An 18859-nucleotide genomic window follows, 5' to 3' on the forward strand; every position below is an offset into this window, starting at 1 on the left:
AAAACCTGACCTGCCTGCAGCTCTCGAGGACCGGAGCTGCCTACCCCTGGCCTAGAGCATCAGGGCTGATGAGAAAAGCCTGGTTCAAACCCTGATGCTTATGATATTGAGCAAGTCACTTAACCCTCCACTGTCTCAGGTACAAAAATTAGATTGTAAGCTCTCAAAAGACACAGAAATACGTACTGTACATGAAGGTAACAAACAGGGCTGGCTCAACCTATGGACCAGGTGAGGCACCGGCCCAGGGCTCTGGTGGTAAAGAGCGCCAAAATCCCAGTTCATTCTAGCTTCACACTCCTAGCGAGATAGATTCTGGACTGGGATTTTGCCCTTTATCAGCAGTGCCCCTGAGTCTGTGCCACACCTGGCACAGCAGGAGGAAGGAGGGGTAGACTTGAGAGAGAGGAGGAGATAATGGATCACAGGTGTGGGGGGGGGGGGGGGAATGGAAGGAGACATACCAGATTGCAGGTGGGGTGGGGTGGGGTGCCAATGCAAAGGTTGGCTCAGGGTACCACAGTCCCTTGATCTACTACTGAAAAAGGTGTGAGAAATCCAAATAAATAAGACAGACAAGTTCAATCTGGAAAATGATGAACATGTAGCCTGAGACACAAGAGTGCATGTGTCCAGCACAATACCCTTGGCTGCCATCTGGTGACTGACGCTCACATATACATGCTAGACTCAATACATAGCAGTCATGCCAGAAAAGAAAAAAAAAACCCTGCAGAGCAGAAGGCAGTTCAACCAATGGCCACCATCCACAGCAGGTCCATAACTGAACATCTCAGAGAAGAGAGGAGCAATTCATCCTTCAAAAAGTGAGCATAGAGTACGTCACTTTTGGCTTTCAAGTTAATGGGCTGCATTTGAGCTCCAGAGTGGCTGAGGAAAGTTGAGAAAACACATCACTGCCCACAAAAATCCATTAACTAATGCACCTGCTTAAAGCAGACATCCAGCAGCCCATGAGTCTAAAATAATCACATTTTCTCATTCATTCATGGGATGCTTTAGCCCCTCATGCAACTGCTCTGATCTTTAAATGATTATACCTCAGCCCATTATCTGGCAAAACATTCTATGGCTCCACCCTCATCCACTGAGGAAAATCAAATGGCTCCAAATCGTTATGTGAAAGACCTGAAGGCTCCACTCCCAGCCCGGGTTATAGGGCAATAAGCTCCAGGGCAGGAAGGGCAGCTGGGAGATATAAAGTGGACAAGAGCAGCTCTGGACCTAACAGCAAAGGGGCATCAACCCAGTCCCTCGGTTGTAGGAGGGTAACTACTGTACTGGATTTATACATGAGAGATAATGTGGAAAACTGAAAGGACTGGTGAAAAAGAGCATGCTGCACAGGGTGGCTGTAACTGATAACTTCTGATGAGAGCCAGATGAACAACATGGAGTCAGATTAACAAGTGCATGGCATGTCTGACTGGATCACTTGGGTAGTTTGTCTCCTTGAAGGGCAGCAGTCATGGCTGTCACAAGACAATCCTATCATTGTCCATATCCCAGCACTGCACTGGGGAGCACATCCTGGAGGAAAATTTCTACTGAACCTAGTAAGTGAATGTTTTCGCAGGCAAGTCTGTGCTGTCGCAGGTAAAGAAAAACATGCTGTGCTCTTACAACAGGAGCAGGCATAATAATGTTCGAAGCGAGTCTATAGCATAACTGACTCAAGGGTATCTGACACCTTAGGCAAAACTTTCAGCTGTGCACCCACAGGGAGCAGCTCAAGCCCTTACCCACCCACCCTCCAAGGTGGCCAACATCTCCCCATCCCCTCCTTACTCACCCACCCCCATCCGTCTCAGGTAACCAACATCTCCCCTTCCTTTCCCTAACGCCTCCATGGTGTCCAGTATCTCATCTCCCCGTCCTTGCCTTCCTCTCCCCCATTCAGCATTTCGTCTCCCCTTCCTTAACCCTCCCAACTGTGTCCATTATCTCCACCCTTCCCTAACCCTCTGTTATGTCCAGCATCTCATCTCCCCTTCCTTAACACTCTGCCTTGTCCATTATCGCCACCCTTCCTTTCCATCTGCTTGGCCTGCTGCCACTACCACTGCCCTACTTCTCCCCGGCCCAAATCTGTAATGGGACTCAGAATGGCAATGGTCTTTCAGCACAGGTAAATACAGTCTCACTTGAGAATCCCACCATTCTTCCTGCTGAGGGGATGGAATGTGTCAGGGCTTGAGCATGAACTCGTATTGAAAGACTCCATGCTGCACAGACAGCTTCTTTAAGTGCTGCTCTCCTGTTGCACTGGTAGCACACTGTCACCCTCCAAATTCTGTCAACCTAGGCCAATACCTGGTCTTCCTAGTGGCAGGGCTGACTTTGGTCTATAGCATCACAGGCAAGTGAATGCTGACACAGGCAGGGTTTATCCTATCACTAGATGGTCTATGCCATCAAGGGCAGATGAATGCTATCAAAGCAAGTCTATCAAGAGACTAGATACTGTATTACCTGGTATGCAAGAAAGAAAATCAAGGCAGAGGGCTTCTTACTGTTGAGTACTAATTACCTCGTGTGCGTGCTCTCCACAGGAGCTCCACCTTTGGATTTCAACTGCTCAACCTCAACGTGTAACTTTTCAATTTCATTTGCCAACCTTCCCTGAAAAAAAAATGGTAGATAAATAACTAATGTAAAAAAAATGCCAGTTGTTACAATTAAATGGATACTTGAGCTCAGACTAAAAACTATTGCTCGCTTGTGTGAAAAATCCAGTAAGCCATTCCTTTTCCTACCAGCTGCTAGGGATTTTGGCTATTGTCCAGTCTCCCTCAGGAGGCTTTCTCTAGAGAGGTAACTCAAGAAAATATAATGCCTGAGCAAGAGATGAATGATGTCCTCCCACCTCCCCCCCCCTAAGGTCCAAGGATGGGGAGTCTTCCATCTCAGAGGAAGATGGCTTTTAGTAGGGGTAGGTGTGGGAATGGGGGTGGGGGTGGTATCTACAGGGTGTATGGGAAGGTGTATGCTGAGGGTGAGAAATCTGAAGAGGGAGAGCAGGGACAGATTATGTGTATGTGGTGTATGCGTGTGTGAGGGGGTTGTATAGGGCAGTGGAGCATATGAGTCAGATGCACAACAAGGGTGTGGTGTAGGGAAGGATGAAGTATCTGGTCTGAGGGGGGAGTCTAAGGTTGGTACGCAGGAAAGGTTTCAGCACTATTGACCCCACCCCACTCCATGTTCTCTCACCTTTCCTATCCTCCTCCCTCTTCTCTCCATGTGCACACAAGTTGACAGAGGACAGCACAGCAAACATTATGCCTATCCCTAAAAATGTTGCCTTGCCACTTCCCAATCTTCTATTCAGTCACCCCAGTCACACCAGCAGCAGAAGTGCTTAAGTGGAGTGGAGGAGTGGCCTAGTGGTTAGGGTGGTGGACTTTGGTCCTGGGGAACTGAAGAACTGAGTTCGATTCCCACTTCAGGCACAGGCAGTTCCTTGTGACTCTGGGCAAGTCACTTAACCCTCCATTGCCCCATGTAAGCCGCATTGAGCCTGCCATGAATGGGAAAGCGCGGGGTACAAATGTAACAAAAAAAAAAAAAAGTAAACACCCTTTCCTGCTGCTGTGAGACCAGTCTGTGGTATGAGCCGTGGGATCCTACAGGGGTATAATAATGGTCAAAGCAGCAGTCTTAGAACTAGGGGAGCCCAGTTCAAATCCCTTCTGCAGCTGCTTGTGATCTTGGGCAAGTCACTTAACCCATTGAGTGAGCCAAAGGGCTGACAAAAGGCAGGGTAATAAATCCTAAATAAACTTGGAAGCTTGGAGCCTGGCAAAATGCATAGAGCCACTCAGTGGTAGGGGTCACCTGCAGCTGAACCCACCAAATCCAGCATACCTCCCTTCCTCTACCCCCTCCCCACATGAGTCTGGGATCCCTCCCTTCCCCTACCCCCCTCCCCCACAAACGAGAGGCACGGCAGTCCCTGGCAGAGGCAGCTGTGAAAACAGGGTGCCTGTGGACCAGCCCCTCCCTCCCATGGCCTTTCTCATGCCACGGCCTACCCACAGGAAGTTGTATTACAGCTGCCTCTGCCAGGGACAGCTGTGCATCTGGGATCACGGGGGTGGGGGGGCGCGCTACTGGAAAGATGCTGGATCGGTGAGAGATGAGGAGGAAGCAGAGGGAAGAGCGAGGGATATACCTAGAGGCAAAGGGGAAGGGAAGCAGAGGAAAGAGAGACACACACACCCCAACACAGGACGGGTAATAGAGGGGAGGAGGTGCTGGACCTAGGGAAGAGGAAGTACAGGGAAGACAGAGTCAGACCCAGAGCAAAGGAGGGGGAAGAGAGGGGGCAGTTAAGGGGGAAGCAGGGAGAAGAGAGCGAGAAAGAGATGGACTGGATTGGACCAGGGAAGAGAGAGGAGAGATGCTGGAGCAATGGAAGAAGGGAGAGAAAGAGATGCCAGTCCACAGGGAGAGGGGCGTGCAGGAGGAAGGCAAGAGAGAGGGAGGGACAAGAAGGAGGATGCTGAAAATGAAAGGAGATAATGGACACAGAGGGCAGATGCTGAACATGGCAGGAAGATAGAGACAGGGGTTCATAGGGGAGGCACTGGACAGGAAGGCTAGGGACACAGGAGGAAGATGGATAGTGGACACAGAGAGAAGATATGTCATAAGGGCAGGACACCCTAGAAAAGAAAAAAAAACAAAGAAAAGTAGAAAAGACACTGGGATGAAAGCAATGTTCAGACAACAAAGGTAAAAATAATTATTTTTTTTCTTAATTTATTAATTGGAATATGTCACCTTTGGGAAATGTGTATCTCTGATATCTTGCATTTCAGTTTCTATTTCTATTATTTGGATTTGAATTTACTGTAACAGTTTGTTTTTTTTTAATAGGGTTGGTTTACTGATGCTCTGAAGGGATTTCTCCCCCCTCCCCCTTCCCCAGTTCTCACTTCATTGGGAAAGATGGCGTTATAGGGGGCCCAGGCCCAGCTACACCACTACACTTAACCCTCCATTGCCTCAGGTACAAACTCAGATTGTGAGCCCTCCAGGGACAGCAAAATACCTACTGTACCTGAATGAATACAGCTTCAATAGCTTTCAGGCATGCAGACACTGTACAAGAAATTAAAATAAATAAAAAAAATTAACCTGTGGTTATTCAGGGAGCCCCACTGCATTTTACCTTCTCATCCAAGGCAGCCATCCGCTCATTCAGGTGTAGCTGTAGCCTTTCATTGGACTCCGTCAGTAATCGCTCCACAGTGTCGGACAAGCGTTTACTGTGCTCCTCATTCATTCGCTCTCGTTGACGGGCCTGAAACCAGAAACAGCCACATACAGGAAACTAACTCCAGAACCAGCCCATGATAGGACACCAAACTGCACACCCAGAGACCCACCGAGCTACACACAAAACCAGCGCATTACAGGAAATGTACATGCAGCCAAGTACCACGAATCGCAATAGAAATTTGCAGTGCACTGCGGGAGCCATGCAAGCCATGGCTGGCATTTGCTCACCAGGACAGAGGTAGGATATCTGTTTTTATTGTTAACCTCTAAATTTCTCTCTCCGTTTAATGAGAATCAGTCTCTCCTTACTCTGGCTAACTCTTGGTTCTTCTCAGCTAGCTGACTCTCCAGCTGTCGCAGACGCTCCTCAATACTTCCATGTTTTTCTTCAGCCTATGAAAATCACAAGGAACTCTGTGAGAAATCTAGTAATATAGAACTTCACTAATAACAGTAACACCCCCCCCCCCCCCACACACACACACACCCCTCCTGCATACAGCTTGTCTGCTTGTTTCAGGACCTCTCTAACCTGCAGGCATAGGGTTACCATATGGCTCCAGAAAAAGGAGGACGGATTGAGCCAGCCGGATTTTACTTCCATTGCTTTCAAGCAATGGAAGTAAAACCCGGCTGGCTCAATCCGTCCTCCTTTTTCTGGAGCCATATGGTAACCCTATGCAGGCACATCCCCTACACACAGCTTATATGAGTAGTGTGTAATGCTATTGGGGCGAGAAATGTTGGCGAAGTGCACATCTTTTAATATCACCCTGTCCCAATTTTCAAAACTTTGTATTTTGGCAACATTCTGAGTCTCATATCTCTGTTACTAGTTCTTCCATGCTGCTTATAACGGGATCATTCATATTCTTATGACATTTATCATATCTCTATTATATGATTGTTTTACAGTGCTGCTAAATGCTTATATTTCTGATATATCATGTTAGTCCCAGTGCTTTTTTTGTAGAAAAAAAAGGTGCCGGTACTCATTATGGGCGGGGTCACCACATATGGCTCCACCCCTATGATAGCCACACCCACATTAACCACACACCCGATACCAGCCATGGCGCATATAAACAGACATCATTGAAAATATTACAGTACTATAGGAGAAAAAATAACGTGATTTGCTAAGTAGTAGTAGTAGTATACCCAGTGCAAAATAAGACAGCCAATGTAAATTCTCAAATTGGACATATTACAAACACTAAAATGAAAATAAATGATTTTTTTTCTACCTTTGTTGTCTGGTGACTGTTTTTCTTTCCATATTGGTCCCAGTCTGTGATTCTGCTTTCCTTTGTTTTCGCTTAACTCTTCTGTGCCATTTGTCATTTTTGTCTCCTTTTTCTTTGCTTTCTTCAATATTTTTCAGGCTCTCTCTCTGTCCAGATTTAATTCATTCTTACTATCCATTCTTTAATTTCCTTCATCTACCTGTGGCTTTTCATCTTTTCCTCACCCTTGTTCTCCCCATGCCCCTTCCTCTTATTCTCCAGTCTTTCTCTATTCCCCTTTTTCATCCAACAGCTCTGCTTTCTCTCCCCATCCTTCCAGTGTCTCCCCTATTCTTTCTGCATTCTTCCATCCAGCGTCTTCCCTCTTTCTTTCTGCATTCTTCCATCCAGCGTCTTCCCTCTTTCTCTCCCTATCCTTCCGTTTTCCCTCTCTCTCCCCATCCTTCTATCTGTTTTTCCCTCTCTCTCTCCCCATCCTTCCATCTGTTTTTCCCTCTCTCGCCAATCCTTCCATCTGTGTTTTTCCCTCTCTCTCCCCATCCTTCCATCTGTTTTTCCCCTCTCCCCAATCCTTCCATCTGTTTTTCTCCTCTCTCCCCAATCCTTCCATCTGTTTTTTCCCTCTCTCTCCCCATCCTTCCATCTGTTTTTCCCTCTCTCTCCCCAATGGCCATCTGTTTTCTCCTCTCTCCCCAATCCTTCCATCTGTTTTTCCCTCTCTCTCCCCATCCTTCCATCTGTTTTCCCTCTCTCTCCCCAATCCTTCCCTCTGTTATTTTCCCTCTTTCTCCCCAATCCTTCCCTCTGTTGTTTTCCCTCTCCCCCAATCCTTCCCTCTGTTGTTTTCCCTCTCTCTTTCTCTCCTCTCCCCAATCCTTCCCTCTGTTGTTTTCCCTCTCTCTCTCCCCAATCCTTCCCTCTGTTGGTTTCTCTCTCTCCCCAATCCTCCCTCTGTGGTTCCCTCTTTCTCTTTCTCCCAATGCCTTCCCTCTCTGTTGTTTTCCCTCTTTCTCTCTCTCCTCATCCTTCCATCTGTTTTTCCCTCTCTCTCCCCATCCTTCCATCTGTTTTTCCCTCTCTCCCCAATCCTTCCCTCTGTTGGTTTCCCTCTTTCTCTCTCTCCCCAATCCTTCCCCTCTGTTGGTTTCCCTCTTTCTCCAATCCTTCCCTCTGTTGTTTTCCCTCTTTCTCTCTCTCCCCAATCCTTCCCTCTGTTTGGTTTCCCTCTTTCTCTCTCTCCCCAATCCTTCCCTCTGTTGTTTTCCCTCTTTCTCTCTCCCCCAATCCTTCCCTCTGTTGGTTTCCCTCTTCCTCTCTCTCCCCAATCCTTCCCTCTGTTGGTTTCCCTCTTTCTCTCTCTCCCCCTCCCAATCCTTCCCTCTGTTGGTTTCCCTCTTTCTCTCTCTCCCCCCAATCCTTCCCTCTGTTGGTTTCCCTCTTTCTCTCCACCCCCCCCCAATCCTTCCCTCTGTTGTTTTCCCCTCTTTCTCTCTCGCTCCAATCCTTCCCTCTGTTGGTTTCCCTCTTTCTCTCTCTCCCCCCAATCCTTCCCTCTGTTGGTTTCCCTCTTTCTCTCTCCCCAATCCTTCCCTCTGTTGGTTTCCCTCTTTCTCTCTCTCCCCAATCCTTCCCTCTTTCTCTCTCTCCCCAATCCTTCCCTCTGTTGGTTTCCCTCTTTTTCTCTCTCCCCAATCCTTCCCTCTGTTGGTTTCCCTCTTTCTTTCTCCCCCCCCCCCCCCAATCCTTCCCTCTGTTGGTTTCCCTCTTTCTCCAATCCTTCCCTCTGTTGTTTTCCCTCTTTCTCTCTCTCCCCAATCCTTCCCTCTGTTGGTTTCCCTCTTTCTCTCTCCCCCCCCCAATCCTTCCCTCTGTTGGTTTCCCCTCTTTCTCTCTCTCCCCCCAATCCTTCCCTCTGTTGGTTTCCCTCTTTCTCTCTCCCCCCAATCCTTCCCTCTGTTGTTTTCCCTCTTTCTCTCTCTCCCCAATCCTTCCCTCTTTCTCTCTCTCCCCAATCCTTCCCTCTGTTGGTTTCCCTCTTTTTCTCTCTCCCCAATCCTTCCCTCTGTTGGTTTCCCTCTTTCTCTCTCTCCCCAATCCTTCCCTCTGTTGTTTTCCCTCTCCCTGCCAAGTTTCCCGCGAACGGCGCGAAGTCGCGATGCACACGGCACCAGCCCCTATTTCCGGCCGCTGCTGCTTCTCCTGTTGAGCAGCAGCGGCCGCTACACAAAGAAAAAGAAGATTAAAAAAAAAAACTTCAAACCTGGCTGAAACGCGGCACCCCGGCACTGTAGACAGCCATTAGGCATTGGCTGTTGCCCCGCAGCCGCTCCTCCTCTTGCCTCTACGTCACTGCCCCTGGAGGAAGACCCCGGAGGAGCGCAGTGACGTAAGGCAAGAGGAGGAGCGGCTGCGGGGCAACAGCCAATGCCTAATGGCTGTCTACAGTGCCGGGGTGCCGCGTTTCAGCCAGGTTTGAAGTTTTTTTTAATCTTTTTCTTTGTGTAGCGGCCGCTGCTGCTCAACAGGAGAAGCAGCAGCGGCCGGAAATGGGGGCTGGCACTGCGTCCGTCACGGGGCGGGGGGAGCAAATAAAAAAGGTGCCGGTACGCCGTACCGTTGCGTACCGGCACAAAAAAAGCACTGGTTAGTCCTATTACTAGGATTCAACTTGTCATCTACAAATTTACCTCATTGACTGTATTCATGCTTATATTAAGTCACTTTACTATTGCTTTACTATTGCCAACTCCAGACTTCGCGCCTTCTGTCTCGCTGCACCCTACGCCTGGAATAAACTTCCTGAGCCCCTACGTCTTGCCCCATCCTTGGCCACCTTTAAATCTAGACTGAAAGCCCACCTCTTTAACATTGCTTTTGACTCGTAACCACTCGCCTCCACCTACCCTCCTCTCTTCCTTCCCGTTCACATTAATTGATTTGATTTGCTTACTTTATTTATTTTTTGTCTATTAGATTGTAAGCTCTTTGAGCAGGGACTGTCTTTCTTCTATGTTTGTGCAGCGCTGCGTATGCCTTGTAGCGCTATAGAAGTGATAACTAGTAGTAGTAGTCTCTTGTAACCAGAGCTAATATTGTGATGTCATAATGCCTCAGTCCACCAATAAGAGCCAACCTCATCAGTGATGTCACAATGGCTTGATTGTCCTATACTTGGCTCACTTTTATTACATAGCTCTTTGAGCAGGGACTGTCTTTCTTCTATGTTTGTGCAGCGCTGCGTACGCCTTGTAGCGCTATAGAAATGCTAAATAGTAGTAGTAGTAGTCTCTTGTAACCAGAGCTAATATTGTGATGTCATAATGCCTCAGTCCACCAATAAGAGCCAACCTGATCAGTGATGTCACAATGGCTTGATTGTCCTATACTTGGCTTACTTTTATTACATAGCTCTTTGAGCAGGGACTGTCTTTCTTCTATGTTTGTGCAGCGCTGCGTACGCCTTGTAGCGCTATAGAAATGCTAAATAGTAGTAGTAGTAGTCTCTTGTAACCAGAGCTAATATTGTGATGTCATAATGCCTCAGTCCACCAATAAGAGCCAACCTCATCAGTGATGTCACAATGGCTTGATTGTCCTATACTTGGCTCACTTTTATTACATAGCTCTTTGAGCAGGGACTGTCTTTCTTCTATGTTTATGCAGCGCTGCGTATGCCTTGTAGCGCTATAGAAATGCTAAATAGTAGTAGTAGTAGTCAAGATAGCTCACCTAATATAACTACCTTAATCAATCCTTTCCTTCCTCTTGTGATAAAGTCACCTCCAGGATAGTTGGGTTAAGGCAGTTTCAGTCTGAAATACAAGTCCCAGAAGGCATTGCAGGCAAGGAGCCAGAGGGGGAGATGAAGAACCCAGACTGGACTCCTAGCTGCAATCAGGGAAGACATGGTTGTAAGCTGGCAGGTTGTATAGAGTGGCTGCCACTAGGCGGAAAGAGAGTTAGGAAACCCTGTGTGCAGGAGCTCATCATTGGTCTCATTAGTTTAATGCTCAACTCAGCTGGGTTGGGTGTGAGGAAGCTAATGGAAGGAGAATGATTGGTGGTGGTAGCTGAAGCCAGGGATTGATTAGGCAGGTGGGAAGGAGTCCCGGCAGTGGAGTGGAGTTCAGTTCAGGAGAGAGGAGCTGAAGGAGAGAAGCAGTTGCAGGCTGAAAACCCTTGGGCAGAGAGGTCCCTAAAGTATTTGCAGGCTGAAATTCCTTGGGTGAGAGGAAGTCTCAAAAGTATTGAATTCACTGTGAAGCTGATGCAGGGGAAAACCCTTGGGTAGAAGGAGTGCCTAAATATTGAACTCTCCTGAAGGTAAAGAGGATAGAAGGTAGAAACTGCTGCTTGGTGACTGAACTGTGATGATGAACTGAAAGAACTGTTTGTCTTGGGAATTGAATTACTGTTTATTGTGCACTGGATAAAGAGCCCAGACTGGAGCCTGTAAGCCTGTATTGAATCCTGGTATGTGCTATGCTGCTGTTGGAACTGTGTACTAGAAACCTGCATGGAATAAAAGTCCTTAAGATTGAAGTTACTGGTGGACATCTATTTCTTCATTGTGCCGGGAGCCTGTGGCTGGAGGAGATTGTTCTATCCTTGGCTGCACCAGAGAGGTACCTGGTTACACTCTTTCTACCCTTATTTAACCTCTGCACAATATTAAATGTAACTGTCACCCAGCAATGACAACGTTAACAAAACTATGTAAGCCACATTGAGCCTGCAAATAGGTGGGATAATGTGGGATACAAATGCAATAAATAATAATAATAAATAATTGCTTATACTTTTCGCAAAATTGTAAGTTTATATGTCAAGCTGTACCACCTTGGGTGAATCTCCTCATTAATCCCAATAAATAAATCTGTATATTGCATGGGTTGGTGTAATGGCTGCAGGAGTTTCTGATGATTAGCACAGCAGCACCCAAAATCTATTTAGCTTCATAACCCTAGTAGAGGCTAAGCAGAGGAAAAAAGTTTAACGTAATAGTCCCTTGCCTTTTACCAGCTGTGTAATCAGATGATTGGTTAGTGGGATGTGCTAAGATGGTAATTAAATTCCGTATTATTGTATAATATGTATTGTATAAATATGAGTGACAGACTAGAGTTTGGAGGGGCTTCTTTGTTCCCTGGCTTGGGGAAAAAGGGCCTCTCTAATCATTTCTTTTCTGTATTTCAGACTTGCAATAAGCCTCTGCTTGAGCCACTATTTACTTGTCTTCAGAATAAACTTTTTTTTTATTTCACTTCTGAATAGAAAGTATTATTTGTCTTATTAGTGTAAGAAATCCAGGGACGTGAGCGCTCCAGCTGTAGTCAGCTAGGCTAGGGTAAGTGTGTGTGGGGTGATTGTCTAGGAAATCATCAGTTAGACATGTATGTAATCTATACATGTGATTACCACTATTTACACGTGGAGATGCTTTCAAAATAGAGACCATAATCTGATCATCTCAACAATAGAACAATTTTTTTAAATCCAAACTACATTTCTCTACATCTGTGTGTACTTTAAATCACCCCTTCTTGTCTTTTTCACATTACCCATCATAATGTATCTGAAGGCCAAGTTAGGTGGTGGCCTTTTAAATCCTTATAAAAATTCTGCTGCTCTGTATTCTAATCTGAGGGATAATAAACCAGGGGCGTAGCCAGACCTCGCTGGGAGGGGGGGGTCCTGAGCCCAAGGTGGGGGGGCACTGTAGCCGCTGCCACATTGGATCCCCCTGCTGGCCTGCTGACGATCCCCTTTTTTTTTTTGTTAAATTTGTACCCCGCGCTTTCCCACTCATGGCAGGCTCAATGCGGCTGACATGGGGCAATGGAGGGTTAAGTGACTTGCCCAGAGTCACAAGGAGCTGCCTGTGCCTGAAGTGGGAATCGAACTCAGTTCCTCAGTTCCCCAGGACCAAAGTCCACCACCCTAACCACTAGGCCACTCCTCCACTGTTGGTGCTGAGATTCTACATGGAATGTTGCTATTCCTAGGAACATTCCATGTAGAAGTCGGAGTCGGCCCTTGCAGATCACCAACGTGGCCGCGCAGGCTTCTGCTTCTGTGTGTCTGACGTCCTGCAGTCAGACTCACAGAAACAGAAGTCTGCGCAGCCTTCTACATGGAATGTTGCTAGTGGAATAGCAACATTCCATGTAGAATCTCCAATAGTAGCAACATTCCATGTAGAATCTCCAATAGTATCTATTTTATTTTTGTTACATTTGTACCCTGCGCTTTCCCACTCATGGCAGGCTCAATGCGGCTGACATGGGGCAATGGAGGGTTAAGTGACTTGCCCAGAGTCACAAGGAGCTGCCTGTGCCTGAAGTGGGAATCGAACTCAGTTCCTCAGTTCCCCAGGACCAAAGTCCACCACCCTAACCACTAGGCCACTCCCTTGAACGTAAGGCATCAGAAACAGCTGATCACACCAGGAACTTAGTTGAATGAAGGCGCTACTCCGGCGCTGAAGAAGACTCTCTTCGGCTGGCAGGGTTCAGGGACTCCCGCCAGCAAACAAGGTATCTGATGTGGCGGCGGGGCGGGCGGCGACGGCAGGGGAGGGTTGGTGGCAGGAGGGGGGTTCAAGGGGATCGTCGGCAGGGAGGTCAGGGTCCTCAGGCCCCACATAGCTACGCCACTGTAATAAACTAAACAGACTTCAGCAGCACCAAAAAAAAAAAAACCTTAGACAAGTTTCAAACCCCTCCCACTTTCTGTGTTTCTGCACACTTACCTTCCTTAGAGCCACAATCCTCTCAGCAAGCTCTGCTTCCACCTCAGGCAGTGTCTCGGCCCTCCTCTCCATTTGCTGCAACCTCTGCTCTGCCAGTTCCAGCCGCTCTTGCAGGTTCCGGGCCTTCTCCTCAGACTGCAACATACCCCAGGGGAGACATGCACAGCACAAGACAAGAATCTCACTGGTTATATGTGGCAGAAAGAAAACAGACACACTAGCGCTGAGTGATATTGTGAAACGCAGCGACTCAAAAAGCGGGCATCCTTTCCATAGTTATAGGCACGCTTATTAAATAAATATTTTAGAGACTGCTGCCTGGTCACTGGTGATCAACCAAAGTGGAAACATACAGTGGTGGAAATAAGTATTTGATCCCTTGCTGATTTTGTAAGTTTGCCCACTGACAAAGACATGAGCAGCCCATAATTGAAGGGTAGGTTATTGGTAACAGTGAGAGATAGCACATCACAAATTAAATCCGGAAAATCACATTGTGGAAAGTATATGAATTTATTTGCATTCTGCAGAGGGAAATAAGTATTTAATCCCTCTGGCAAACAAGACCTAATACTTGGTGGCAAAACCCTTGTTGGCAAGCACAGCGGTCAGACGTCTTCTGTAGTTGATGATGAGGTTTGCACACATGTCAGGAGGAATTTTGGTCCACTCCTCTTTGCAGATCATCTCTAAATCATTAAGAGTTCTGGGCTGTCGCTTGGCAACTCGCAGCTTCAGCTCCCTCCATAAGTTTTCAATGGGATTAAGGTCTGGTGACTGGCTAGGCCACTCCATGACCCCTAATGTGCTTCTTCCTGAGCCACTCCTTTGTTGCCTTGGCTGTATGTTTTGGGTCATTGTCGTGCTGGAAGACCCAGCCACGACCCATTTTTAAGGCCCTGGCGGAGGGAAGGAGGTTGTCACTCAGAATTGTACGGTACATGGCCCCATCCATTCTCCCATTGATGCGGTGAAGTAGTCCTGTGCCCTTAGCAGAGAAACCCCCCCAAAACATAACATTTCCACCTCCATGCTTGACAGTGGGGACGGTGTTCTTTGGGTCATAGGCAGCATTTCTCTTCCTCCAAACACGGCGAGTTGAGTTCATGCCAAAGAGCTCAATTTTTGTCTCATCTGACCACAGCACCTTCTCCCAATCACTCTCGGCATCATCCAGGTGTTCACTGGCAAACTTCAGACGGGCCGTCACATGTGCCTTCCGGAGCAGGGGGACCTTGCGGGCACTGCAGGATTGCAATCCGTTATGTCGTAATGTGTTACCAATGGTTTTCGTGGTGACAGTGGTCCCAGCTGCCTTGAGATCATTGACAAGTTCCCCCCTTGTAGTTGTGGGCTGATTTCTAACCTTCCTCATGATCAAGGATACCCCACGAGGTGAGATTTTGCGTGGAGCCCCAGATCTTTGTCGATTGACAGTCATTTTGTACTTCTTCCATTTTCTTACTATGGCACCAACAGTTGTCTCCTTCTCGCCCAGCGTCTTACTGATGGTTTTGTAGCCCATTCCAGCCTTGTGCAGGTGTATGATCTTGTCCCTGACATCCTTAGACAGCTCCTTGCTCTTGGCCATTTTGTAGAGGTTAGAGTCTGACTGATTCACTGAGTCTGTGGACAGGTGTCTTTCATACAGGTGACCATTGCCGACAGCTGTCTGTCATGCAGGTAACGAGTTGATTTGGAGCATCTACCTGGTCTGTAGGGGCCAGATCTCTTACTGGTTGGTGGGGGATCAAATACTTATTTCCCTCTGCAGAATGCAAATAAATTCATATACTTTCCACAATGTGATTTTCCGGATTTAATTTGTGATGTGCTATCTCTCACTGTTACCAATAACCTACCCTTCAATTATGGGCTGCTCATGTCTTTGTCAGTGGGCAAACTTACAAAATCAGCAAGGGATCAAATACTTATTTCCACCACTGTAGATCATCATATAAAACATTATAGAAAGCATCAAAACAGCCTTGTTTTACAAGCAAAAACAGTAAAAACATTCCACTAAGATAACTATCCCACAGGTTCTGAAATAGTGGGAAGCTACATAATGGAAGTTGTGTCCATCAAACAGCAGGTGGCGCTACAGAACTAAAAACTGAGCTGAAATATATCTCTGTTAGTATCCAGTCCTGCTCCTCAGTATTTTCTACCTCCAGCAGGTGGATGGGCACACTTTTCAGCCTCTGCTTCTGAGTGATTTGCTCCTGGTCCCCAGTTGAGCTTTGTGGGTGGATTGAGTCTGCAGAATCATATCTGAAGGTCTTCAAACCCTTGTTTCTAGTGCCCCACAAATTTATTCCCTCCCTTCACCTCTCCCCTGTTTCCTGTGGAGTTCTCCTTTTCCAGCACAACCTTAAGAAAACAAAAAAAAGTGAGAGAGAGAGAGAAGGAAAGGTTTATTGGAAAGCGTGGGACACAGTATCAGTCCTGAACCTCTCTCTTCTGTGGTAAGACTTGTGGAGACTGGGGCTGGGGGGGAGCAGCCAGTAGAGAGAAATCCAACTAAACTTTGAATCAGAACTGCTTGGAGGGCTGCAAATTCTACTTGGTGTAGGGGAGGGATCCTGACTCACCACTTGGAACAAGTTATGCTGTGTTTGTGGCAGTCAGGGTTAAATGGCAACTCCCGCAGAGGCAGTTAAGCGGTGTTCCCATTGTGGGACCCACTGGCCAACATCAGGACGCTGCAGTGCGTGCAAACCAGGAATCCTGCAGAACACAGAGGAAATAATTGGCAGCACCACATCTTCGAATCCAAATATGCCAAAGACTCTGAGCTCTCCCTGACAGCATGAGGACAGGCGCCATTTTGTCAGGACTGACTGGCAGTAGGAATGACTGGCAGTGAGGAACAGCCTCTATCTCATCACTTGCAGAGCACAGACACAATTTTGCAGCCTCAGGGGCCGACAGAGCATCCAGCTGCATCGGGATCTTTGTTTTCTCTGGAGTTTATATTGCTCTTACACCAAGTCTATTTACAGAAGCAGGGAGAGTCAGGAATTCAGAAAGGTTTAGTGATGGATTCTCTAAACGTTCAGGTTGCTGCTTTGGCCTGTTTCAGGGGCTGACTACAGAAGATGGTCTCCTGCAGTTCACCCAGATATCGTTCAATTCTTATAGGAAGCAGGGGCCATTTGCGGCCTCCCTTTCATACTCTGTGTTCAGAGTGGAACCTTAATTTAGTCCTTTGGGCTCTTCAGAAGCCTCCTTTTGAGCCACTCTGGAAGGCCTCCTTGGAAGACCTTACGCTAAAGACTGTATTCTTGGTGGCCGCTGCGTTGGCAGGTAGAGTTTGGGAACTTCAGGCTCTCTTGTCGGGATCCCTTTCTCCACTGTAAGGAGGTGGAGGTCTCCATGTGCATTGTTCCTTTCTTCCGAAAATGGTATCAGCATTTCATCTCAACCAATCCATGGAGCTTCCATTCTTTTGCAGAGAGGACACGGAGGCTCAGTATTCTTCCTTGAAGCTTCTCGATGTGCATAGCGTCCTCATTAGATATTTGGAAGTCTTAAATGAGTTCTGCAAATTGGACAGACTACTTTTTGTTAAACAGAAGTTTGGCCTCATGGCTTCCAAGCTCACAAGTGCTAGGAGGCTGAGACTATCTTGTCAGCTTATTTGCTTGTGGGGAAGCAGGCTCAGTCTATAAGGCATACAGCAGCATCCTGGGCGGAGACTACCTTACTATCTCTTGTGGATATTTGCAAGGCGGCAACGTGGCTGAAGCTGCATACCTTTGCCAAGCACTATAGAGTGAATGTTGTGGTGTACTTGGAAGCCAGTTTTGGGGCTTCGATCCTCGAGGCAGCAGCTCCAAGAACCCACCCACTCTAGGGACTGCTTTTGAACATTCCTCAGGTTCTGGAATAGTGGGAAGCTATGTAATGGAAGAAAAAACTAGGTCTTACCTGAATTTTCTTTCCATTAGTCCTTCTCACTATTCCAGAGGCTCGCCTGAGGTTTCTGAGATGTTTAGTCAATACAAAGTAATGGGTCAAATAATGACTGTCACCTTGCATGGTGCTTCCTGCATATTCTTGTTCTCTACAAGTTCTCCAGAGATGACAGAGGTCCACATGTGTTCGCTCGTCTGGTTAGCAAGTTGTTTAAGGGTGTTGTGTTTAATCTAAGTTTCTCCTTACAATTTGTCTACGTAAATCCCGAGGAGCTGAACTGAATGCCAAGAGATATGTCTCAGCTCAGTTTTCAGTTCACTATCTCCACCTGCTAGTTGACGGACACAACTATCCCACAGGTTCTGGAATAGTGGGAAAGACTAATGGAAATAAAATTATCAGATAAGACCTAATCTCTCCATACAAACACTCAGAAAAAAAAACAGAATATCGTCACAGCAGGTCATGACAAGAGGACTTTAAACATTATCCCTCCCCCACCCAAACTCAGTTGGAGAATAGCCAAGTTTGTAATTTTGTTTTTTAAAGTCAGCATTATTCAGCTCACAACTAATACCAAGTGGTAGCAATGTTTATTGCATTAGTGATACCCAGTGAGAGTCACTAGAACTGAGATATAGAATAATAAACCAGAGGCAATTTTCAGACTGGTCCCCTTTGGGGCAAAGTAACTTCAGGGAGATTACATACATTGCATAGTATGAGAGAGCTGCACCACTTTATTACCTGACGATGCAATGATTCCATATTGACCAACTCATTCTCCAGTTTGTCATTAAGATCATGAACAGAAGTCACTTCTCTCTGGGCAGCTAAGTAACGTTTTTCTAGGGTTGTGATTCGTTTTTCCATATCATCTTTCTGAGCCAGTGCCTGCATAAGGGAAGCAGGAGCATTTCCAAAATGAGACAGAGGGTCAAATACACAACAGTCATCACCAAAATCAGGAGCATTCCCACAACGCACAAATACCATCCTCAGGAACTGAAAATGTTCCCATGGAAATCTAGAAACACAGAGATAGAAGAGAACATGTCATAGGGGGATCGTAGTGTAAAATATGGAAACATGTTTCCTTATTTCTTCTAAAGACAGCCACTTACAGTACAGTCAACAGACAAACATTTACTTGAAATCCCAAATTTTCCCGTGATTAGCCTCCTTGGCCTCCGTTTATCTACATTTCAAGTGATTGGTCCTAGAATGTGGAACTCATTGCCGTTGGAACTACGTAAAGTTAACTCACTTATGCAATTTAGAGAACAAAGTTAACTCACTTGTGCAATTTAGAGAACAAAGTTAACTCACTTATGCAATTTAGAGAACAATTTAAGACATATTTGATTCAAAAGGCTGTTTCCTGATTTCCTGTCCATTTTTGGTACATATGTATAAATAACTAAGGGGTCCTTTTACCAAGCTGCGGTAAAAGGGGGCCTGCGCTGGTGTCAGCGCACGTTTCTGATGCACACTGAGGCCTCCTTTTACCACAGCAGGTAAAAGACCATCTTTTTTTTTTTTTAAAGAAATGGCCATGCAGCAAGTGAACCACTTGCCGCACGGCCATTTCAGGGGGAAGCACTTACCGCCACCCATTAAGGTGGTGGTAAGG

General features: G+C 46.7%; 1 protein-coding gene across 1 annotated transcript in view; it reads right to left on the reverse strand.

The window, feature by feature from the left end:
* Positions 1–18859, reverse strand: part of PPFIA4 (PTPRF interacting protein alpha 4) — a 131475-nt gene that overhangs the window by 84105 nt on the left and 28511 nt on the right. The window contains exons 9-13 of the mRNA XM_030220853.1: positions 17974–18120; positions 13306–13440; positions 5617–5700; positions 5198–5329; positions 2552–2643 (exon numbers count right to left, since the gene is read on the reverse strand). Coding sequence (XP_030076713.1) covers positions 2552–2643; positions 5198–5329; positions 5617–5700; positions 13306–13440; positions 17974–18120 — 590 coding nt within the window. The remainder of the gene's footprint in view (positions 1–2551; positions 2644–5197; positions 5330–5616; positions 5701–13305; positions 13441–17973; positions 18121–18859) is intronic.

This window comes from Microcaecilia unicolor, chromosome 12 (assembly GCF_901765095.1).
Source record: "Microcaecilia unicolor chromosome 12, aMicUni1.1, whole genome shotgun sequence".
Taxonomy (NCBI): Eukaryota; Metazoa; Chordata; class Amphibia; order Gymnophiona; family Siphonopidae; genus Microcaecilia; species Microcaecilia unicolor.